Source organism: Trachypithecus francoisi, unplaced genomic scaffold, assembly GCF_009764315.1.
Source record: "Trachypithecus francoisi isolate TF-2019V2 unplaced genomic scaffold, Tfra_2.0 Lachesis_group0, whole genome shotgun sequence".
Taxonomy (NCBI): Eukaryota; Metazoa; Chordata; class Mammalia; order Primates; family Cercopithecidae; genus Trachypithecus; species Trachypithecus francoisi.
Genome location: NW_022681453.1, coordinates 158,032,493 through 158,058,216, shown reverse-complemented (window position 1 = coordinate 158,058,216; position 25,724 = coordinate 158,032,493). Strand labels below are relative to the sequence as shown.

At 39.3% G+C, this 25,724-nt stretch overlaps 1 protein-coding gene across 5 annotated transcripts in view; it reads left to right on the top strand.

Annotated features, from left to right (window-relative positions):
• PPP2R3A (protein phosphatase 2 regulatory subunit B''alpha) overlaps window positions 1–24,922 on the top strand; it is a 206,345-nt gene extending 181,423 nt beyond the window's left edge. For all 5 annotated transcript variants that reach the window (XM_033212577.1, XM_033212576.1, XM_033212579.1 and 2 more), the window contains one exon: window positions 22,170–24,922. In XM_033212577.1, the coding sequence (XP_033068468.1) occupies window positions 22,170–22,293 (124 nt within the window). In that variant the 3' untranslated portion in view covers window positions 22,294–24,922. The remainder of the gene's footprint in view (window positions 1–22,169) is intronic.
• Window positions 24,923–25,724: the final 802 nt, after the last annotated feature.

Genomic DNA, 25,724 nt, shown 5'->3' with positions numbered 1-25,724 from the left:
CAGGAAAGATCTAAAATCAATACCCTAACATCACAATTAAAAGAACTAGAGAAGCAAGAGCAAACACATTCAAAAGCTAGCAGAAGGCAAGAAATAAGATCAGAACAGAACTGAGAGAGATAAAAACACAAAAAAACTCTTCAAAAAATCAATGAATCCAGGAGCTGGTTTTTTGAAAAGATCAACAAAATTGATAGACCTCTAGCCAGACTAATAAAGAAGAAAGGAGAGAAGAATCAAACAGATGCAATAAAAAATGATAAAGCAGATATCACCACCGATCCCACAGAAATACAAACTACCTTCACAGAATACTATGAACACCTCTATGCAAATCAACTAGAAAATCTAGAAGAAACTGATAAATTCCTGGACACATACACCCTCCCAAGACTAAACCAGGAAGAAGTTTAATCTCTGAATAGACCAATAACAGTCTCTGAAATTGAGGCAATAATTAATAGCCTACCAACTAAAAAAAGTCCAGGACCAGACAGATTCACAGCCGAATTCTACCAGAGGTACAAAGAGGAGCTGGTACCATTCCTTCTGAAACTATTCCAATCACTAGAAAAAGAGAATCCTCCCTAACTCATTTTATGAAGCCAACATCATTCTGATACGAAAGCCTGGCAGAGACACAACAATAAAGGAGAATTTCAGGCCAGTATCCCTGATGAACATCAGTGCAAAAATCCTCAGTAAAACACTAGCAAACCGAATCCAGCAGCACATCAAAAAGCTTATCCACCACGATGCAAGGCTGGTTCAACATATGCAAACCAATAAATGTAATCCATCACATAAACAGAACCAATGACAAAAACCACATGATTATCGCAATAGATGCAGAAAAGGCCCTTGACAAAATTCAACAGCCCTTCATGCTAAAAACTTTCAATAAAGTAGGTATTGATGGAATGTATCTCAAAATAGTAAGAGCTGTTTATGACAAAACCACAGCCAATATACTGAATGGGGAAAACTGGAAGCATTCCCTTTGAAAACTGGCACGAGACAAGGATGCCCTCTCTCACCACTCCTATTCAACATAGTATTGGAAGTTCTGGCCAGGGCAATCCAGCAGGAGAAAGAAATAAAGGGTATTCAGATAGGAAAAGAGGAAGTCAAATTGTGTTTGCAGATGCCATGAAAACCCCATCGTCTCAGCCCAAAGTCTCCTTAAGCTCATAAGCAACTTAAGCAAAGTCTCAGGATACAAAATCAATGTGCAAAAATCACAAGCATTCCTATATACCAGTAACAGACAAACAGCCAAATCATGAGTGAACTCCCATTCACTGTTGCTACAAAGAGAATAAAATTCCTAGAAATCCAGCTTACAAGGGATGTGAAGGACCTCTTCAAGGAGAACGACAAACCACTGCTGAATAAAATAAAAGAAGACACAAACAAATGGAAGAATAGTCCATGCTCATGGATAGGAAGAATCAATATCATGGAAATGGCCATACTGCCCAAGGTGATTTATAGATTCAGTGCCATCCCCATCAAGCTACCAATGACTTTCTTCACAGAATTGGAAAAAAACTATTTTAAAGTTCATGTGGAACCAAAAAAGAGCCCACATAGCCAAGACAATCCTAAGCAAAAAGAACAAAGCTGGAGGCATCATGCTACCTGACTTCAAACTATACTACAAAGCTACAGTATCAAAAACAGCATAGTACTAGTATCAAAACAGATATATAAGCCAATGGAACAGAACAGAGGCCTCAGAAATAACACCACACATCTACAACCATCTCATCTTTGACAAACCTGACAAAACCAAAAAATGGGGAAAGGATTCCCTATTTAATAAATGGTGCTGGGAAAACTGGCTAGCCATATGTAGAAAGCTGAAACTGGATCCCTTCCTTACACCTTATACAAAAGTTAATTCAAGATGGATTAAAGACTTAATTAAGTTAGACCTAAAACCATAAACACCCTAGAAGAAAACCTAGGCTATACCATTCAGGACATAGGCATGGGCAAGGACTTCATGATTAAAACATCAAAAGCAATGGCAACAAAAGCCAAAATTGACAAATGGGATCTAATTAAACTAAAGAGCTTCTGCATGGCAAAAGAAACTACCATCACCAGTAGAGTGAACAGGCAACCTACAGAATGGGAGAAAATTTTTGCAATCTACCCATCTGACAAACGGCTAATATCCAGAATCTACAAAGAACTCAAACAAATTTACAAGAAAAAAACAACCCCATCAAAAAGTGGGCAAAGGATATGAACAGACACTTCTCAAAAGAAGACATCTATGCACCCAACAGACACATGATAAAGTGGTCATCATCACTGTTCATCAGAGAAATGCAAATCAAAACCACAATGAGATACCATCTCATGCCAGTTAGAATGGCGATCATTAAAAAGTCAGGAAACAACAGATGCTGGAGAGGATGTGGAGAAATGGGAACACTTTTACGCTGTTGGTGGGAGCATAAATTAGTTGAACCACTGTTGGAGACACTGTGGCAATTCCTCAACGATGTAGAACTAGAATTACCATTTGACCCAACAATCCCATTACTGGGTATATACCCAAAGGATTATAAATCATGCTACAATAAAGACACATACACACATACACATGTATGTTTATTGTGGCACTATTCACAATAGCAAAGACTTGGAACCAACCCAAATGTCCATCAATGATAGACTGGATTAAGAAAATGGAATACTATGCAGCCATAAAAAAGGATGAGTTCACGTCCTTTGCAGGGACATGGATGAAGCTGGAAACCATCATTCTCAGCATACTGCCACAAGGACAGAAAACCAAGCACTGCATGTTCTCACTCATAGGTGGGAATTGAACAATGAGATCACTTGGACACATGGCAGGGAACATCATACACAGGGCCTGTCAGGGGGTCGGGGGCTAGGGGAGGGATAGCATTAGGAGAAATACCTAATGTAAATGATGAGTTGATGGGTGTGGCAAACCAACATGGCACATGTATACCTATGTATCAGATCTGCACATTGTGCACATATACCCTAGAACTTAAAGTATAATTTTAAAAAATGAATGCCTTTTTCCTAAGATCAAGAACCAGGCAGGGATGTTTCTATTCCTCACTGTTTCTACTCAACCATTGTAACTGGGGGGTCCTACCCAGTGCAGTAAGGCAAGAAAAAAACTTTAAAGGCATTCAGATTGGAAAGCAAGATGTAAAACTGTATATTCACAGATGATGTGACCTACAAATTGAAGACTAAGGAATCTACATAAAAGATACCAGCACTATTAAGTGAATTAGCACAATCTCAGAATACAAGCTCAGTATACAAAAAATCAGTAGTACAGTATTTCCATATACTAGCAATGAGCACTCCAGTGATGAAATTGAAATAAAAGGTAATTCTATTCACAATCATATCAAAAAGAATATGAAAAACAGGAATAAAATATGAATAAATATAATAAAATAATACTTGTACAATGAAACTAAAAAAACAATGCTGAGAGAAATTAAAGAAGATCTAAATAAATGGAAAGATTAGAAAGCTCGGCATTGTTAAAATGTCAGTTATCCCCAAATCAGTGTATGGATTTAACCTAATGCCTGTCAAAATCCCAGCAGACTTTTGTTGTAGAAATTAGTAAATTCTAAAACTTATATGGAAAATGAAAAATATCTAGAATAACCAAAACACTTTTTTAAAAGAACAAAGTTGAAGGATTAGATGACCTGATTTCAAAATTTACTGTAAACCAATCATCAAGACATTGTAGCATTGGTGTGTGTGTGTGTGTGTATACACACACACACACACATATCAATGTAACACTCCAACTAATTAACCAAAAGAGAAAAGATGGTCTTTTCAAAAATGATGCTAAAATAATTGGATATCCATGTGCCGAAAGGAACTCCGATCTATATACCTTGTGCTAAATACAAAAATAATTTAAAAAGGAATCATAGAACTAACTCTAAGAGCTAAAACTACAAAGCTTCTGGAATAAAACATAGGAAAAACCTTTGTGACCTTGGGTTAGGCAAGATTAATTTTTAAAAATTGATACACTAGACTTCCTTCAAAATTAAAAACGATTGCTCTTCAGAAGACACCATTAAGAAAATGAAAAAGAGAGGGCGGAGCAAGATGGCCGAATAGGAACAGCTCCAGTCTCCAACTCCCAGCGCGAGCAACACAGAAGACCGGTGATTTCTGCATTTTCAACTGAGACTCCACCTCTGGGGACAGTTCACAGCTGAAGACCAACAGGGGAAGCAGCGGGGGCCTGTGCAGACGTGAACGACTCTGTCTGACAGCTTTGGGGAGAGCCGTGGATCTCCCAACGCGGAGGTTGAGATCTGAGAACGGACAGACTGCCTGCTCAGGTGGGTCCCTGACCCCTGAGTAGCCTAGCTGGGAGACATCCCCCACTAGGGGCAGTCTGACACCCCACACCTCACAGGGTGGAGTACACCCCTGAGAGGAAGCTTCCAAAGGAAGAATCAGACAGGTACACTCGCTGTTCAGCAATATTCTATCTTCGGCAACCTCTGCTGCTGATACCCAGGCAAAGAGGGTCGGGAGTGGACCTCAAGCAATCTCCAACAGACCTATAGCTGAGGGTCCTGACTGTCAGAAGGAAAACTATCAAACAGGAAGGACACCTATACCAAAACCCCATCAGTACGTCACCATCATCAAAGACCAGAGACAGATAATACCACAAAGATGGGGAAAAAGCAGGGCAGAAAAGCTGGAAATTCAAAAAATAAGAGCGCATCTCCCCCTGCAAAGGAGTGCAGCCCATCGCCAGCAACAGATCAAAGCTGGTCAGAGAATGACTTTGATGAGATGAGAGAAGAAGGCTTCAGTCCATCAAACTTCTCAGAGCTAAAGGAGGAATTACGTACCCAGCGCAAAGAAACTAAAAATCTTGAAAAAAGAGTGGAAGAATTGACAGCTAGACTAATTAATGCAGAGAAGGTCATAAACGAAATGGCAGAGATGAAACCCATGACACGAGAAATACATGACAAATGCACAAGCTTCAGTAACAGACTCGATCAACTGGAAGAAAGAGTATCAGCGATTGAGGATCAAATGAATGAAATGAAGCGAGAAGAGAAACCAAAAGAAAAAAGAAGAAAAAGAAATGAACAAAGCCTGCAAGAAGTATGGGATTATGTAAAAAGACCAAATCTACGTCTGATTGGGGTGCCTGAAAGTGAGGGGGAAAATGGAACCAAGTTGGAAAACACTCTTCAGGATATCATCCAGGAGAACTTCCCCAACCTAGTAGGGCAGGCCAACATTCAAATTCAGGAAATACAGAGAACGCCACAAAGATACTCCTCGAGAAGAGCAACTCCAAGACACATAATTGCCAGATTCACCAAAGTTGAAATGAAGGAAAAAATCTAAGGGCAGCCAGAGAGAAAGGTCGGGTTACCCACAAAGGGAAGCCCATCAGACTAACAGCGGATCTCTCGGCAGAAACTCTACAAGCCAGAAGAGAGTGGGGGCCAATATTCAACGTTCTTAAAGAAAAGAATTTTCAACCCAGAATTTCATGTCCAGCCAAACTAAGTTTCATAAGTGAAGGAGAAAGAAAATCCTTTACAGATAAGCAAATGCTTAGAGATTTTGTCACCACCAGGCCTGCCTTACAAGAGACCCTGAAGGAAGCCCTAAACGTGGAAAGGAACAACCAGTACCAGCCATTGCAAAAACATGCCAAAATGTAAAGACCATCGAGGCTAGGAAGAAACTGCATCAACTAACAAGCAAAATAACCAGTTAATATCATAATGGCAGGATCAGGTTCACACATAACAATATTAACCTTAAATGTAAATGGACTAAATGCTCCAATTAAAAGACACAGACTGGCAAATTGGATCAAGAGTCAAGACCCATCAGTCTGCTGTATTCAGGAGACCCATCTCACATGCAGAGACATATATAGGCTCAAAATAAAGGGATGGAGGAAGATCTACCAATCAAATGGAGAACAAAAAAAAGCAGGAGTTGCAATCCTAGTCTCTGATAAAGCAGACTTTAAACCATCAAAGATCAAAAGAGACAAAGAAGGCCATTACATAATGGTAAAGGGATCAATTCAACAGGAAGAGCTAACTATCCTAAATATATATGCACCCATTACAGGAGCACCCAGATTCATAAAGCAAGTCCTTAGAGACTTACAAAGAGACTTAGACTCCAATACAATAATAATGGGAGACTTCAACACTCCACTGTCAACATTAGACAGATCAACGAGACAGAAAGTTAACAAGGATATCCAGGAATTGAACTCACCTCTGCACCAAGCGGACCTAATAGACATCTATAGAACTCTCCACCCCAAATCAACAGAATATACATTCTTCTCAGCACCACATCGCACTTATTCCAAAATTGACCACATAATTGGAAGTAAAGCACTCCTCAGCAAATGTACAAGAACAGAAATTATAACAAACTGTCTCTCAGACCACAGTGCAATCAAACTAGAACTCAGGACTAAGAAACTCAATCAAAACCACTCAACCACATGGAAACTGAACAACCAGCTCCTGAATGACTACTGAGTACATAACGAAATAAAAGCAGAAATAAAGATGTTCTTTGAAACCAATGAGAACAAAGATACAACATACCAGAATCTCTGGGACACATTTAAAGCAGTGTGTAGAGGGAAATTTATAGCACTAAATGCCCACAAGAGAAAGCAGGAAAGATCTAAAATTGACACTCTAACATCACAATTAAAGGAACTAGAGAGGCAAGAGCAAACACATTCAAAAGCTAGCAGAAGGCAAGAAATAACTAAGATCAGAGCAGAACTGAAGGAGATAGAGACACAAAAAACCCTCCAAAAAATCAATGAATCCAGGAGTTGGTTTTTTGAAAACATCAACAAAATTGACAGACCGCTAGCAAGACTAATAAAGAAGAAAAGAGAGAGGAATCAAATAGATGCAATAAAAAATGATAAAGGGGATATCACCACCGACCCCACAGAAATACAAACAATATCAGAGAATACTATAAACACCTCTACGCAAATCAACTAGAAAATATAGAAGAAATGGATAATTTCCTGGACACTTACACTCTCCCAAGACTAAACCAGGAAGAAGTTGAATCCCTGAATAGACCAATAGCAGGCTCTGAAATTGAGGCAACAGTTAATAGCCTACCGACCAAAAAAAGTCCAGGACCAGATGGATTCACAGCTGAATTCTACCAGAGGTACAAGGAGGAGCTGGTACCATTCCTTCTGAAACTATTCCAATCAACAGAAAAAGAGGGAATCCTCCCTAACTCATTTTATGAGGCCAACATCATCCTGATACCAAAGCCTGGCAGAGACACAACAAAAAAAGAGAATTTTAGACCAATATCCCTCATGAACATCGATGCAAAAATCGTCAATAAAATACTGGCAAACCAGATTCAGCAGCACATCAAAAAGCTTATCCACCATGATCAAGTGGGCTTCATCCCTGGGATGCAAGGCTGGTTCAACATTCGCAAATCAATAAATGTAATCCAGCATATAAACAGAACCAAAGACAAGAACCACATGATTATCTCAATAGATGCAGAAAAGGCTTTTGACAAAATTCAACAGCCCTTCATGCTAAAAACGCTCAATAAATTCGGTATTGATGGAACGTACCTCAAAATAATAAGAGCTATTTATGACAAACCCACAGCTAATATCATACTGAATGGGCAAAAACTGGAAAAATTCCCTTTGAAAAGTGGCACAAGAGAGGGATGCCCTCTCTCACCACTCCTATTCAACATAGTGTTGGAAGTTCTGGCTAGGGCAATCAGGCAAGAGAAAGAAATCAAGGGTATCCAGTTAGGAAAAGAAGAAGTCAAATTGTCCCTGTTTGCAGATGACATGATTGTATATTTAGAAAACCCCAATGAGATACCATCTCACACCAGTTAGAATGGCAATCATTAAGAAGTCAGGAAACAACAGGTGTTGGAGAGGATGTGGAGAAATAGGAACACTTTTACACTGTTGGTGGGATTGTAAACTAGTTCAACCATTATGGAAAACAGTATGGCGATTCCTCAAGGATCTAGAACTAGATGTACCATATGACCCAGCCATCCCACTACTGGGTATATACCCAAAGGATTATAAATTACTCTACTACAAAGACACATGCACACGTATGTTTATTGCGGCACTATTCACAATAGCGAAGACTTGGAATCAACCCAAATGTCCATCTGTGACAGACTGGATTAAGAAAATGTGGCACATATACACCATGGAATACTATGCAGCCATCAAAAAGGATGAGTTTGCATCCTTTGTAGGGACATGGATGCAGCTGGAAACCATCATTCTTAGCAAACTATCACAAGAAGAGAAAACCAAACACCGCATGTTCTCACTCATAGGTGGGAAGTGAACAATGAGATCACTTGGACTCGGGAAGGGGAACATCACACACTGGGGCCTATCATGGGGAGGGGGGAGGAGGGAGGGATTGCATTGGGGAGTTATACATGATATAAACGTCATGCACATGTACCCTAGAACTTAAAGTATAATAAAAAAAAAAAAAAAAAAAAAAAAAAGAAAACCCCATCGTCTCAGCCCAAAATCTCCTTAAGCTGATAAGCAACTTCAGCAAAGTCTCAGGATACAAAATTAATGTGCAAAAATCACAAGCATTCTAATACACCAGTAACAGACAAGCAGAGAGCCAAATCATGAATGAACTTCCATTCACAATTGCTTCAAAGAGAATAAAATACCTAGGAATCCAACTTACAAGGGATGTAAAGGACCTCTTCAAGGAGAACTACAAACCACTGCTCAGTGAAATCAAAGAGGACACAAACAAATGGAAGAACATACCATGCTCATGGATAGGAAGAATCAATATCGTGAAAATGGCCATACTGCCCAAGGTTATTTATAGATTCAATGCCATCCCCATCAAGCTACCAATGAGTTTCTTCACAGAATTGGAAAAAACTGCTTTAAAGTTCATATGGAACCAACAAAGAGCCCGCATTGCCAAGACAATCCTAAGTCAAAAGGACAAAGCTGGAGGCATCACGCTACCTGACTTCAAACTATACTACAAGGCTACGGTAACCAAAACAGCATGGTACTGGTAGCAAAACAGAGATACAGACCAATGGAACAGAACAGAGTCCTCAGAAATAATACTACACATCTACAGCCATCTGATCTTTGACAAACCTGAGAGAAACAAGAAATGGGGAAAAGATTCCCTATTTAATAAATGGTGCTGAGAAAATTGGCTAGCCATAAGTAGAAAGCTGAAACTGGATCCTTTCCTTACCCCTTATACGAAGATTAATTCAAGATGGATTAGAGACTTAAATGTTAGACCTAATACCATAAAAACCCTAGAAGAAAATCTAGGTAGTACCATTCAGGACATAGGCATGGGCAAGGACTTCATGTCTAAAACACCAAAAGCAATGACAGCAAAAGCCAAAATTGACAAATGGGATTTAATTAAACTAAAGAGCTTCTGCACAGCAAAAGAAACTACCATCAGAGTGAACAGGCAACCTACAGAATGGGAGAAAAATTTTGCAACCTACTCATCTGACAAAGGGCTAATATCCAGAATCTACAAAGAACTCGAACAAATATACAAGAAAAAAACAACCCCATCAAAAAGTGCGGAAAGGATATGAACAGACATTTCTCAAAAGAAGACATTCATACAGCCAACAGACACATGAAAAAATGCTCAGCATCACTCGCCATCAGAGAAATGCAAATCAAAACCACAATGAGATACCATCTCACACCAGTTAGAATGGCAATCATTAAGAAGTCAGGAAACAACAGGTGTTGGAGAGGATGTGGAGAAATAGGAACACTTTTACACTGTTGGTGGGATTGTAAACTAGTTCAACCATTATGGAAAACAGTATGGCAATTCCTCAAGGATCTAGAACTAAATGTACCATATGACCCAGCCATCCCACTACTGGGTATATATACCCAAAGGATTATAAATTATTCTACTACAAAGACACATGCACACGTATGTTTATTGCGGCACTATTCACAATAGCAAAGACTTGGAATCAACCCAAATGTCCATCTGTGACAGACTGGATTAAGAAAATGTGGCACATATACACCATGGAATACTATGCAGCCATAAAAAAGGATGAGTTTGCGTCCTTTGTAGGGACATGGATGCAGCTGGAAACCATCATTCTTAGCAAACTATCACAAGAAGAGAAAACCAAACACCGCATGTGCTCAACTCATAGGTGGGAACTGAACAATGAGATCACTTGGACTCGGGAAGGGGAACATCACACACTGGGGCCTATCATGGGGAAGGGGGAGGAGGGAGGGATTGAAAAAAAAAAAAAGTGAAATTTGAGAGAAAATGCACAGAGACCACATTAGTGGGAAAATAAAAAGCCTTGCCTTTTCCCCTAAAAAAAAAAATAAATAAATAAATAAAAAATAAAAATCCTGTGGCCTTCCCATGGCCTAGGTCATAAAAACAAAAAAAAAGAAAATGAAAAAACTGACCAGGAGAAAATATTTTCAAAACATTCTGATAAAGAACTCATATCCAGAATATGTAAAGAACTCTAAATAACAAAAACACTAATAACCCAATTTTTAAAATAGACAAAACGTCTGAATACATACTAAAAAGGAGGTACATATAGTAAATAGGTATATGAAAAGATGTTCAGTATTATTAGACATTAGGAAATTGCAAATTAAAACCTCAGTGAGATATACTACATAGCCACTGGAACAACTAAAATCACTAGTTGGCAGTGATGTGGAGAAACCAGAACTCTCATACATTGGGCTGATGAGGATGTAAAACTATACAACTTCTTTAGAAAAGTTTGGCAGTTTCTTAAAAAGTTAAACATACATTTGGCATATGAATCAATAATTTCACTCCTAGAAATCTACCCAAGAGAAAAGCTCGCCCTTCATAACAGCATTATTCCCTAGTAGCTCCAAACTGGAAATAATCCACATGTCCATCAAACTGGTGAACTGATAAGCAAAATATATCTTTTCATGAGAGACTTTCAAGCAAGGACAAAAATATATATTTTAAATATATGTATTTTTATAACATTCCACCATATGATATATATGAGATATGTTATCTGTATACATATATACATCATATATATCAATCATATCATATATATGATATATATAAGATTTTACTATATATATATAAAATAAAGGAATGAACTATTGATAATCACAACATGGATGAATCTCAAAATAATCAAGCCAAGTGAAAGCAACCAGACCAGAAAAATAGTATATGTAATGTATGATTCCCTTTACGTAAAATTCTAAGAAATACATATTAACCTATAGTGACAGAAAGCAGATCAATGGTTGCCTGGGAAGGGGAAATTATTATAAAAGAGCATGAGAAAATGTTTGAGGGGTGGGAGGTGATGGATATTTTCATTAGCTTGATTGTTGTAATTTCACAGGTATATACAACACCAAAAGTTGTTCATTACACATTCAATATGAGTAGTTTATTGTATATCAGTTATACCTTGAGAATGAAAGAAAAAAATAAAAAGATAGAACTACTAATAGTTGTAACAACATGGATGAATCTTTCATAAATATTCTATATGAAAGAAGCCAGACACTAAAGACTACATATTATGATTCCATATATCTGAAACTTCTAGAAAAGGCAGACTTACAGCACCAGAAAGCAGATCAGTGGCTGCCTTTTTCTAGGAATGAGAGTGGAGACTATATGCCAACAAGCACCAGGGAGATAGGGAAATAACTGTTCTAAAATTGGATTGTGGTGATCATTACACAATTGTAAAAATTTACTAATTGTAAAATAAAGTTAGCAGCAATTTTTAAAACATAATTTTTAAGGATAATATTAATTCAGTTTATGGTGGCTCATACCTGTAATCCCAGCACTTTGGGAGACTGAGGTGGGTGGATCACCTGAGGTCAAGAGTTCAAGACCAGCCTGGCCAAGATGGTGAAACCCCATCTCTACTGAAAATACAAAAATTAGCCGGGTGTGGTGGCAGATGCCTGTAATTCCAGCTACTAGGGAGGCTGAGGCAGGAAAATCACTTGAACCTGGGAGGCAGAGTTTGCAGTGAGCTGAGATCGCGCCATTGCACTTCAGCCTGGGCAACAAGAGTGAAACTCCATCTCAAAAAAAAAAAAAAAAAAAAAAAATTTACTAAAATGCACTGAACACTTAAAATTGGTAAAATATATGGTATGTAAATTATACCTAAATAAAGCTGTTTTTAAAAAAGCAAGAGCCGAAAAATTTTAGCTTATTAAATTGGCAACAATTTTTAAAACATAAATGTTAAGGATAATATTCAATAAATGTTTGCATTCCTACTGTATATTAAGCATTATTGGATACTGGCGAATGCAAGACAGGATAGGAAGACATACAGACACAGTTAAAATATAGTGTCTTCACTGCTGTCTCACAGAAGAAGCAAATTGCAGAAATACTTCACTCTAGGCTTACTGCAGGAATACACGCATTTTCAAACATTACTGGTAAAAGCATATTGCCCCAGTGTCCCTGGAAAGTAATTTGACAATATATAGCAACAACTTGAATTTATGCCCTTTGACTCCCTAATGATAATTCTGAGTATCTATTGTAAATAATCAGAAATTTGGATAGAATTGTGTCATCTAAACAGTTGGCATTGGTCACAGGTAATTCTAAAATAAATTCAAAGCAACACAGATGTTCAATAATAGAATAGTTAAGTAAGTCATGGTATCTGTGTCATAACATGCAGCTATTGAAATGTACTTGAAAATTTTTAATTTCATAGAAAAATCAAGATTACAAAATTGTGATATAATCTTTGTACTTAAAATGTGTGTATGTATATACACAAGCTAAAAGATAACACCCCAAAATATTAACAGTCATTAACTCTGGGCTGTGGGATTGCAAGTAATTTGGTTTTTTATACTGTTCTATAATTTATAAAGGTTCATGTAACGAGCATGTACTGTATTACTTTAACAAACGGGAAAAAATTATTTTTCTCCTTTATCTGTTTATATAGGTAATACATGTTCATTGCAGAAGAGTTAGAATGTAAACAAAAATCTACACCTAAAATTCACCACCCAGAGACAGGCTGTCTTATCACTTTGGAGTATATTCTTCTAGACATTTCTGTGCAACTAGATCATTTATTTTACAAAAAATGTTACTATTGTTTTATAACCTGCTTTAAAGGAAGAAGAAATAGCAGATCTAAACAAATAGACATATGTTCATCTGAAAAGAAGAGAAACTAATGGCATCTAAAGAGAATAAATAACGGACTCAAGCAAAAGTATTTTCAAGTTATGGTAGCACTGAGAGAACATGCCAGTGTGCCTGGAAGGAAGAAAGAGGAGGCAGGGGGTTGCAGACAGAAGCACAGGTGAGGAGGGGTCACAAGAGGAGACGCAGAGACCAGCTGTAGTGAAATTCGACCTTTGTATATGAGAGGCTCTTGCTGCTTGCTGGATACCCCACTTCTCATGTTGTGGGAGATGAGATAAGGCCTACACAGAACACATGTGGGTTATGAGGTCCCAAGGGGCAAGGTGGCTTACAGAAGCCACAGTCTATAGAGCAAGCACTAGAATGTGAACAAAGGGAAGGAAAAGGCCCGTTTACAGGAATAACAACTGACCAACTGGTGCAAAAGCAAGGCCAGACCTAAATTCCCAAGGCTAAATCAACTAGGGTTTCATCTCAAGAAAGAATCACAAATATGTTAGGGTGAGTCTAACTGTCAAACAGAAATTGCCAGACTCTGGTATCAGAAAGGGAAGAATGTTGGTACCACAGAAAGACCAGAGGCTTAGGAGCCAGACAGATCTAGTCCACTCACCAGCTGAGCAGGTTACTTGACTCCTGAGGCTCAGTTTCAGAAGGCATCAGCATCAGCTTCCTGAGGTGACTGTGAGAATCTAAGATACTATATGTAAACACCTGGCACATGGCTCAAGATAAATAGTAGCTATTACTACTCCATATAGGAGAAATACAATATAACATCATGGGCCTGGTGCAGTGGCTCAGGCCTGTGATCCCAACACTTTGGGAGGCTGAGGCAGATGAGGCCAGGAGTTCGAGATCTGCCTGGCCAACATGCAAAACCCCATCTTTACTAAAAATACAAAAGTTAGATAGGCGTGGTGATGTGTGCCTATAATCCCAGCTACTTGGGAGGCTGGGGTGGGAGGATCATTTCAATGAACCTAGGAAGGAGGTGGAGGTTGCAGTGAGCTGTGATCACACCATTGCACTTCAGCCTGGACAACAGAGCAAGACTCCGTCTCAAGAAAAAAATAGATAGATAGATAGATAGATAGATAGATAGATAGATAGATAGATAGATGTAAAACATCGTGGTTAATAGCATGAAATTTGAAGTTAGACAAACCTAACTTCAAATCCTTGCTTTATCACAGAAGCTGTGGAATCTCAGGCATCCAAGCTTCAGCATCCCCTTTAAAAATAAGGGTACCACTTGCCACACTGAGCTGTTTTAAGGATTAAATAAGACAGTGTATATAATGCAAGGCCCTTAGGCACAGTGTCTGTGTAATCAATAAACAATGGCTGTTTATTACTACCACTTTTGTGATCACATTACCTAACCTCTCTGAAGTAGTTTATTCAGCTGTAACATTAGCATTCTATCACTTATCTTGCTCCCTTCACTCCTAGGCACATTTTACTGCTTGACACAGTAAATACCTGTTGCATGAACAGCAAGATTGTACTGAGAATTAAGAGATAATATATATAATGAATCTAACAATGTCTGGTATATAAATGCTAAAAAAAAAAAAAATGGAGCTATTTGTTTTACCATTAGATTGTGAGCTCCTCAGGGGGCAAGAACGTTTTCTTAGTCTTGTAGTCCCAGCATCTGGCAGACTGTTAGATAGGAGGTCCTCAGCAAATGTTTACTGAAAGACACAGACCACAGCAATACAGCAGCCACCCTCACTATAAGGATATCTACAGTAGTCCAGACGATTTAGCCCTCCAAAAACAACTTAAAATCCTCCATCTAACAACAATCACAGGTAGCCATTGTGCTAAGCATCTGTACATCCTGATTTCAAGACTGGTAGTTATGTAATGTCTTCAGTAAGTAACCTAGTAATCACTACAGATCTCAGTGAGGTGAAGTAAGACCAAAGTTTCCATAAGTATGAGGCTGTAAACATTGCAAATTAACATGTCTAGCACACAAAGTGATCACAGCATACCACAGCATTTATATAAATTCAACCCTCGTAAGAGAAGCCAGAAAGACAGGGTACCAGTTACTTAATCCAAGTCAACTAAATGTGTTACCTATATGAAGATAACAGGTTATGATACCATATTTATAATTAACATTCTTTTTTTTTTTTTTTTTTTTTTTTTTTTTTTTTGAGGCGGAGTCTCGCTCTGTCGCCAGGCTGGAGTGCAGTGGCCGGATCTCAGCTCACTGCAAGCTCCGCCTCCGGGTTTACGCCATTCTCCTGCCTCAGCCTCCCGAGTAGCTGGACTACAGGCGCCCGCCACCTCGCCGGCTAGTTTTTGTATTTTTAGTAGAGACGGGGTTTCACCGTGTTAGCCAGGATGGTCTCGATCTCCTGACCTCATGATCCGCCCGTCTCGGCCTCCCAAAGTGCTGGGATTACAGGCTGAGCCACCGCGCCCGGCCTATAATTAACATTCTTACAGTTTATGCAATGGAATACATTAAAAACGCCACAGAAATTATGTAAAGCAGGCTAAAGGGTCTTCCATGTTACTATCCTAAGAAACCGAGACCCTCAATAATCTGAAACAAGCTTTTCTGCCAATTTGACTAATACTTGAAAAAAATGGAAAATATAGAGATTAAAATCACTCTTGGTTCAGTGATCCAGGGATAACCATTATTTTATACTTGGTATATTTCTTTTTGACACTTGTTACTAATGTGTTGAAAAACAGGACTTGGAATGCTTCAGTGTTCTCTCAAGCAATAACTCACATCCATTTCCCTGTTATTAGACATTTGGGCAGTTTAGAACTGTTTCCTACTGAATGTTTTTAAAGGCAGCTTTTTCCTTTGTATTAAAAATATATGAATTACTCTGTCAGAGATCTACATGTACATCCATCAGCACTGGAAATTAAGGCACTGTAGGTAAAGGCGGCCAGCCAGAAACCCATCAGAGCAATCGTCCAGGAATGTAACTAGTGAGAAGTATGAAGCCAAAGTGTCCTCGGTGAGGCGGAAGAATGTAGGAGAGGAACAGGGAAACAGGGATAATGGAGGGTTGTGTGTATATATTAGGGTATAGAGAAAGAAAAAGAAGGAATGACATGAATTAATATTCCAAAACATGAGTTATAATATTACAGATATACTAGTTTAGAATTACTTTTTAATGCTTAATAAATGGAGCCTCTACATGGGCCTGAGATTAATGTTTTATTTTTTTCCACATTGAACAAACCATATCAAAGCCAATTTTAATTTATTTGAACAGATATTTACTGGTACCTACTCTGTGCCAGGCACTGTGCTTGGTAATAAACATGATTTGAGACCCTGTCCTTCCAGTTCATAATAACAATATATTTAGCCCACATTTTTATGCTGTCTACATCCACAGTGAGTAAGAATTAACAATTGATAGCTTATGATTCTGGGGAACTGCAAGAGTTCCTTTAACCATCAAAAATGAAGTGCAATCTACTTCCTGGGGCAGGAAAGCAAGTGGTACGTAGTAGGAAATTTCAGCAAGAGTTGAAACTAAAGGTTTTCTGGTCACTGGATGGGTTAAGGAAAATCAGTGAACCAAATATCCAACTTCCAAATATTTCAGCTAGTCCATTTTATGTAAGTGGCTTAGGATATCTATTTTTAACTTAAAAGTATAAAGATAAATCACACACTTCTATTCCTGAAGCATTATCGACTTCAAACTAGAGAAATATGGAACTTTTATTTTATTTTTTGTTTGTTTGTTTGTTTTCAGATGGAGTTTCACTCTTGTCACCCAGGCTGGAGTACAGTGGCACGATCTCAGCTCACTGCAACCTCCACCTCCCGAGTTCAAGCGATTCTCCGACCTCAGCCTCCCGAGCAGCTGGAATTACAGGGATGTGCCACCACGCCCAGCTAATTTTGTATTTTTAGTAGAGACAGGGTTTCTCCATGTTGGTCAGGCTGGTCTCGAACTCCCAGCCTCAGCTGATCTGCCCACATTGGCCTCCCCCAAAGTGCTGGGATTACAGGTGTGAGCCACTGCACCAGGCCAAAATATTGAACATTTTATTCTATGCCTATAGGTACCATATGTGTTAGATTTGCCCAGATAATCCCTGAATCAAATACTCTATTCCTTTGTCCCTGTAAATAGTCAGAATCCTGGAAATTGGAATCAAAACATAACTCCCAGACAACACTCTGAAACTGTATGCAATCCTTTGTCAAACCATGTATGTCCCAGTCATTATCTCTGCTCATTCCAGCTTTTCTGTTTCCATGCCAGGAATCTGCAGAGCCCGCCTGAATACTTTTGCCCAGAAACTGCTCATCTGAAAGGGAAAACTTACTTAGGGAAATAAGTTTCTAAAGACAGTGGTGTTGCTGGCCAAATTACATGAACCATCATATCCCCTCATGCTAACAATACTATGTTAAAGAATTTGTCCTCAGGCTGGGCACGGTGGCTCACACCTGTAATCCCAGCACTTTAGGAGGCCGGGGGGTGATCACGAGGTCAGGAGATCGAGGCCATCCTAGCCAACATGGTGAAACCCCGTCTCTACTAAAAATACAAAAATTAGCTGGCGTGGTGGCACGTGTCTGTAATCCCAACTACTCGGGAGGCTGAGGCAGGAGAATGGCTTGACCCTGGGAGGCGGAGGTTGCAGTGAGCCAAGATCACGCCATTGCCCTCCTGAGCGACAGAGTGAGATTCTATTTCAAAATGAATGAATGAATGAATGAATGAATGAAAATGAATGAATGAATTCTGCACTCTCACCATTTTACTGATTCCAATCCTGTCCCAGCAGCTCTACACACTGTTTCACGAGAGCATTAGGACATCACTTTTCATTCAGCCATTCATTTTGAGCACTTAGTGCCAATCACTGTACTATATAGCCCAAGGAAATTAGTGAGCTACAAAACGGAGACTTTACAGTCAAGTGGGGAACAGATTTAATTATGTAAATATGAAGGAGACAAATAAGATGAACCAATAATGGACAAGGAGTTGCAACTTACGGTGCTGAGGGAAGAACTTTTCTGAGTAGGTGACAAGACCTAAAAGGTTGAAAAACAGCAAAAATGTCCCAGGCAGGGAGTAAAATATGTCACTGTGTGCAGTGATTTTGAGGCAGGAAACAGTATGTTGGGGAGATTTTTAAAGCCTAGTGTGGCCAGAATATAGTGAGCAACAGAGGGAGATGTGATTACAAAGTCTAACGGGCCAGATCATGCAGGGCCTAGGGAAGCCACTGAAAATTGTTAAGCAAGAGAGTGATATAACCCCTACCCCTTAGGTTTTCTGAAGACCATTCTGCCAGAGTAGTGGAAGTGCAAGAATAGAAGTAGGGAGACAAATAAGGAAGCCATTACATACATCTGAGTCAGATGTATGTGGTTAATTCAGGAGTCAAGAATCAGGAAACCTGCACGTGACATCTGATTAAAAGATGAACACAAGCTAGCCAAAGAGGAAAGGGCATTTCAGGCAATTGAAAAACATGTACAGTAGCATTAGGTCCCAAGACCATAACCTTTCCAACACCATAAACAGCCTGGTATGGCAGTAGCAAAGGATATGTGGCAAGAGTGTAATCCAGACAAGAAAGTATGGTACCCTGAACTGAAGCCGGTGGTGGTAGGGAGGAAGAGGCAGGCTTGTATCCATATGGTCAACTGTAATGAGGTGAGGAAAGAGGAACTTGGGATAACTGAGTTTCTGGCTTTGAGTGGGCAGGTGACAGTGCCATTGACTAAAATAGGGAGAACCAGGGCAGTGGGAAGCATGAGTTCAAGTTTATACATGCTGCTGTTCTGAAAGAGCCATCTATATAGTAGGCAGCTGGATACATGGAGTTCTCCAGCTTAGAAAGAGGCTGAGGCTGGACATGGTTTAGAAACCATAGGTGAGTAAGTGGTGAGTAAAGCCATGGGAAAGACTAAGCTTACCAGGGAAGTACAAAATGACAAGAGCTTATTAGTCCAGAACCTGGGACACACTAGCATTGAAGGAGCAAGAGTTCTAAGATGGGTAATTTTATTGTGAGATGTATGGCACATTGTAGGATGTTTAGCACCATCCCTGCACGCTACCCACTAGATGCCAGTAGGACCCACTCAGTTGTGACAAGCAAGACACAGACATGTCTCCAGACATTCCTAAATATCCCCTGGTGGGGGGGAATCACCCTAGTTGAGAACCAGCAAAATTAAGAGGAGTCTCCAGGATGTTTACAAAGGAGGGTTATTGAATGAACTTCCTTTTGCAAATGTTTTCTTCAGAAATGACATACACAAAAATGTATAACCCCTCCCGCAATATAGGATTAGGTGTCACTCACCAACATGCCCAAAGTCACATTAAGTGATCAAACCAAGATTGGAACCTGACTTTTACAATCTGACTCCAAAGCCTATGCTTTAAGGCTAAATCACTTAATCCCTAACTCCATAAGGTCTCCATTAGGCTACAAGAGATGTGAGGAGAGGGCTGCTTCAGTCTTTTCATCATTGTAATCCTAGCATTTGGCTCTTACACTTAGCAATAGGAGTTCAAATATTTACTGAATGAGTCTCACTTCACACTTAACTGAAAATATGCCTTATTCATAAACCTACACTGAGGTATTTAACACTGATAGCTTACAGACAGCAAGTTAGGGCACCAAGGGGAAGAAAACGCTCCCATCCTGACAAGAAATCAGCAGCAGTGGTTTTGAGAATTTTGTTCCCCCTAACAGAGGCTCTGCCATCAACCATTTCACTTGCATTAGCGGAAAGTTCCCCTCCTGTTGCCTCCTTATCCAGCACATCCCATGCCGCATTGAGGCCTCAAGGAGATGGGGGAAGAGGAGTGGAAACAAGAATAGAATGCAGTAGTTTTATTAAATGAACAAACTATAACTTTTGATAGTATCACAAACTGGTAGTGATAGGGAACAATTTTCTATCAAGTAAGCTTTTTAAAAAGTTTAAACCTCTAAACTCTATTCAAAAATGTTGGCTTAGGCTAGGCACAGTGGCTCACACCTGTAATCCCAGTACTTTGGGAGGCTGAGGGTGGTGGATCACCCGAGGTCAGGAGTTCAAGATCAGCCTGGCCAACGTGGTGAAACCCTGTCACTACTGAAAAAATACGAAAACTAGCCAGGCGTGGTGGTATACATCCATAATCCCTGCTTCTTGGGAGGCTGAGGCAGGAGAATTGCTTGAACCCAGAAGGCAGAGGTTGCAGTGAACCAAGATCGTGCCACTGCACTCCAGCCTGGGCAACAGAGCGAGACTCCATCTCAAAAACAAAAAGATGTTGACTGGGCACAGTGGCTCATGCCTGTAATCCCAGCATTTTGGGAGGCCGAGACAGGTGGATCACTTGAGGTTAGGAGTTCAAGACCAGTCTGGCGAGCATGGTGAAACCCCATCTCTACTAAATATACAAAAATTAGCCAGACATGGTGGCACATGCCTGTAAATCCCAGCTACTCGGGAGGCTGAGGCAGGAGAAATCACTTGAACTTGGGAGGCAGAGGTTGCAGTGAGCCAAGATGGCCCCACTGCACTCCAGCCTGGGTGACAGAGCGATACTCCATCTCAGAAAAAAAACTTCACACACACAGAATGATTTAGGAAATTGAATAGGTGCCCCCTACTGTATATACCTACCTCAGCATATTTTCCCTCACTAATTGACCTTGGTACCTTTTGGATGAAGGGACTGTATGTCCACAGATTCCTGCTTAAATATTGTGGGAGATCCCTGCAAGGGCTAAGCCAGTGATGTCAAATACTATAACAAACATTGCTAACTGATGTACATTTTTCTGATGTACATATCTACATATGAGGCTCAGAGATAGAGCCTCAGAATATTTATCAGTATTTCAGGCAGCCACATCATTTCCAAGAGAAAGTATTTCATCTCTGCCTAAAGCCAACCTTAGGGGTAACCTGGAGGATACAGTATTCAGGGGATACCAGCAACACCTAAAAGGTTTGGCAAGAGGACACCTTCCCAGGATGAATATCTAGGTCTAGGTATGCTGTAGAGGTCTACAAAGCAGAAAGATGGGAAATCTATAAACGGGCTTTAGTCAGTTCGACCTACACACTTGAACATCTATTTGTGTTACTTGGAAGCCACGGAGGGAAGCTATAAAGCAATCTGAGAGTTGAGAAAGTTGCCACTCTGACTGACCAGTGGCGCAAGCCTGTAATCCCAGCACTTTGGGAGGCCAAAGTGGGCAGATCACCTGAGGTCCGGAGTTCCAGACCAGCATGGCCAACATGGTGAAACCCCATCTCTACTAAAAAATACAACACTTAGCCAGGTGTGGTGGCGCATGGATGTAGTCCCAGCTACTGGGGAGGCTGAGGCAGGAAAATCACTTGAACCCGGGAAGCAGAGGTTGCAGTGAGCCAAGATCGTGCCACTCCACTCCAGACTGGGTGACAGAGCAAGGCTCTGTCTCAAAAAAAAAGATTTGCCACTTTGAGTGGAAACCACTTTAATAAGGTCATGTAAAGCTCATACTTTATGGACCTCAAATTTTTCTTAACCTTGCACCATCTGTAATTCTCTCACTCCCACCAACAACCATAGGGAAAGCTTGATATGGAACATTTTCAACAAATTTTGCCATGGACTTAAGCTTTAAGGAACAGGGAGAAGAATGTGTTTTCTGCTCTGGAGTGTTGTCTCCTTCAGGGCAGTTCAGTTGTTCACAGCCTCCATTTAGCAACTAAAGATACCTTTGCGGGCTGGTCTTGAGGCTCGTGTTTGCCATATTGATTTCTACCCAACCATTAAAACTTTAATCAGTTAATTCATTTTTGCTTTATTTCAGTTTTGAAGATTATGAAATAGATGAACCTGCCTCTCCCTCTGAATTTGGAAACAAAGGCAGTAAAATACTAAGTGCAAGCCTTCCAGAGAAATGTGGAAAGCTTCAATCAGTGGATGAAGAATAGCTCCCAGTGTCTACAATGAAACGAAGATGTGTATTTTAAATGTTTCTTTCTTGTGAAGAGATGTTCTCGTTTGCATACTGCTTTTTAAAGACTTTGATTTCTCCAACTGTGTATCTGCACTAGGAACTTTGTTTTTAAGCAGTAGGTCTGGATACACATTTAACTTAGGAGACTCCTCCAATTTGCCTCAAACCTCTTACGGAGCTTTTCCTCCGAAGTGGTACCATCACCTTCCAAAGTCAGCACTCTACACCCTTGAATGTACCAAGGATCTCTTGGGGACAGTGCCAAGCACGGTTCTCTACACAGGTGACTGAAGTTGCCTCTGTGTTGGCTGGCATCCGAGTCCCCTCCAGGCTCCTATGGAGCCTAGAAGAAATCTTCACTTGCAGAAAACTTGAGTCAAAAAATTCTGGAACTTGAAAAAGTAGTAAGGGCCTCCAGAATTGACTTAGCCCTAGTAATAAAAGCACTGCCAAAACATCTCAGAGACTTCTTTTAATTATATGTATACTGGAGTTCAAAGATCTTGAACTTACCTGGCTTAATGTAATTTCACAGTTACCTGCCAAACTACTAGTCACTTTACATCCTCAGGTATTGTAACCACTGGGCCTTCCAACTTTGCTGGCAAGCTCTGGTAACCTCCCTGACTGTGGATCTTATATAAGATCTCAAGAAAAAAAAAAAAAAAACTTCTTAAATGAAGTACAGAATTTGACTCATACTTGGAAAAATCCCTTTTAACTTATCTTTTATTCATTGAACTATTGAATGATGTATTTAATCTCCAAATTAGTTAATACTGTTTTCACTTCCTATCAGAAGGCCTGCTTGAAGACATAAAGGAATAATGATACATTAAAATTCTTACCAGATATATTCCTTTCTCCCAGGAATATTAGACTAGCTAATAAAGTTAAGGCCTCAATCAATGTTATTCCTTACTTCATGTTCAAAAAAACTACTACAGATACTTCATCCACCTCAATATCAAGGAAATGGAAAATGATACACCTGTAAAAGAAAGCTATTATTTACCGTAAATGTGTTCACTACAGAATCCTACATTTTTCATCAGGCCACAGTCCAGCCAAATCCTGTAACATCCTAAAAAGAATAGACATTTCTGATGTAAGTAAAACCCCCAAGCAACTTAATAGCCATCTGTCAGTCATCAGCTTTTCCCCTAGATTTTTTTTTTTTTTAACTAGTTCTGAAAGTGTCAAGAATAGCTTCCCTTTCCACCCTACCTTGGTTCCCTCCTTGCTGGCATAAAAGCCAAGCAGTGAAATGAACCTTGGGTTAGGGTTATGGTAGGCAAAAAGAAAAGGAGAATTTAGGAAATATGCTATAAACCAGGTACAGTACAGTAAGTTAACAATCCTAGGACTCCTGCCTGTCACAAGCTCCCAGTTTCCTGTCATTTTATCTTCATTAGAACTGATCTTCCATTTAACTGTTACAGAAAGCAGTAAGTACTGCAGCTATTTAATAGTTCACACAAAATAATTAAAAGCTTAAAAATAACAATTTTTAGGAAACAATATTCAATAACCTAAACACACTGATTATTATTTATGTGATAAGTGAAATGTCCTACCAATCCCATCCAGCCTTTACCAGGGAAGAAAAGCAATCATTTTATTTCAGATAGAAATACAAAAAAAAAAAAAATACTTTTCTTAGAAGCCAGATACGGTTTAAATGTTTTATTATCCATAATGATCTAAACTACTAGTAAGATTCACCAAAAAGTAAAAATAAAATTCAATTTTACAATATACTATTTGGCTTTTTTACCTTGGTTCTCCTTACTGAAGTCCTCCTGCTTTCACTTTCATCTGGTTTTTGAAGTCTCTAATTATTGGCTGGGCATGGTGACTCATGCCTATAATCCCAACACTTTGGGAGGCCAATGGAGGTGATCACTTGAGTCCAGGAGTAAAGACCAGCCTGGGCGACACAGACTCCGTCTCTACAAAAAAATAAGCTTAGCTGGGCATGGTGATGCACACCTGTAGTCCTACCAACTTGGGAGGCTGAGGCAGGAGATTCGAGGCTGCAGTGAGCTATGATTATGACACTGCACTCCAGCCTAGGCGACAAAGCAAGACCCCATTCTCTTACAAAGTCTATTATAAAAGTACATCTATCAATACCATTCCATTTAAGATGGGCTGTTGTAATAGTTTACCCACATTATTACATTTTCAGGAATTATAAGAATGTGTTTGTTTTATTGTACTCCTTTCTTGGAGCTGAATGCAAGGAATGTGAATTCTGAGGAATTAAGGTAGAATCATTACTGCCAAACTGGGATTTTCAAGTTACAATATTCCAGGCCCCTTGATAAAAGCTGAGGGTTATTATCATGACCTTAATGCTAATTCAGTGAGAAATGAGTTTAATAGCATAACATTACCAAGGTAATCAAACTAATAAAATTCCATATATCTTCCCTGCATCTTATCTATGTCACTGTGTACCATTCAAAGTGTTTATAAAACTCTAGATTGATCAAATGAGATTTGCTCAGCTTTTTGAAATGTTAAGATGTGTTTGGAGAAGGCTGCATGACTTTTGTTTTTCCCTTTTAGCAAAACTAAATAAAGTTGTCAAATATGAATCATGTTCATTAAGGTAATTACTACACACTCATGCTTTTAATCATACCTGCACCTCATTTTTATGTCTGTAACACTGTAAACAAGCTTGAATGTCAGAATAACTCTTTAAGCCCATGTGAAAACTACAAAGAAAGGTCTTTGTATACTGAGAAATGATTTCCTCAGGGGATAGGGAAGAGGACCAGAGTTTGTGAATGAGGCGGAGTTCACAGGAATCAAGGTAGACTTTAGCCTCATCTATAATGCATTATTTTCAAAGAATATGTAACTAACTGCGTGTTTTGGGATACCTAAATTTTATTTAAGAGGCAAGGTCTCACTATGTTGCCCAGGCTGGATTCGAACTCCTGAGCTTAAGTGATTCTCCCACTTCAGCCTCCTAAGCAGCTGGGATTACAGGCACACACCACTATGCCCAGCTTTTAATTTTTTTAAAAAAGTATAAAATACCATCCAAGTATTAGATTTGGTCAAAATACTATACTTTGAACTTAGTATTTTCTAAAGCACTTCTATTTGTTATCTATGATATGGTTATGGACAATTTATTTTTCATCTGATTGCCGTAAAACTTTTACTCTTCTTCAACAAGGTCACCATGAAATTGTTTTAACTAAGAATACAATGAAATAAAAGGAATTCTTTATCCCTAGGACCATACTACAACTCCTCATGGAAATGCAGACCTAATTAACCAAAAAGATAAAATGGTCTTTTTACCTAAGGTAAAAGATCATTTGATCATTTATATTAATAACAAGGACTCAACAATTCAGGATGTGTCATATTAAATGCTGCTAT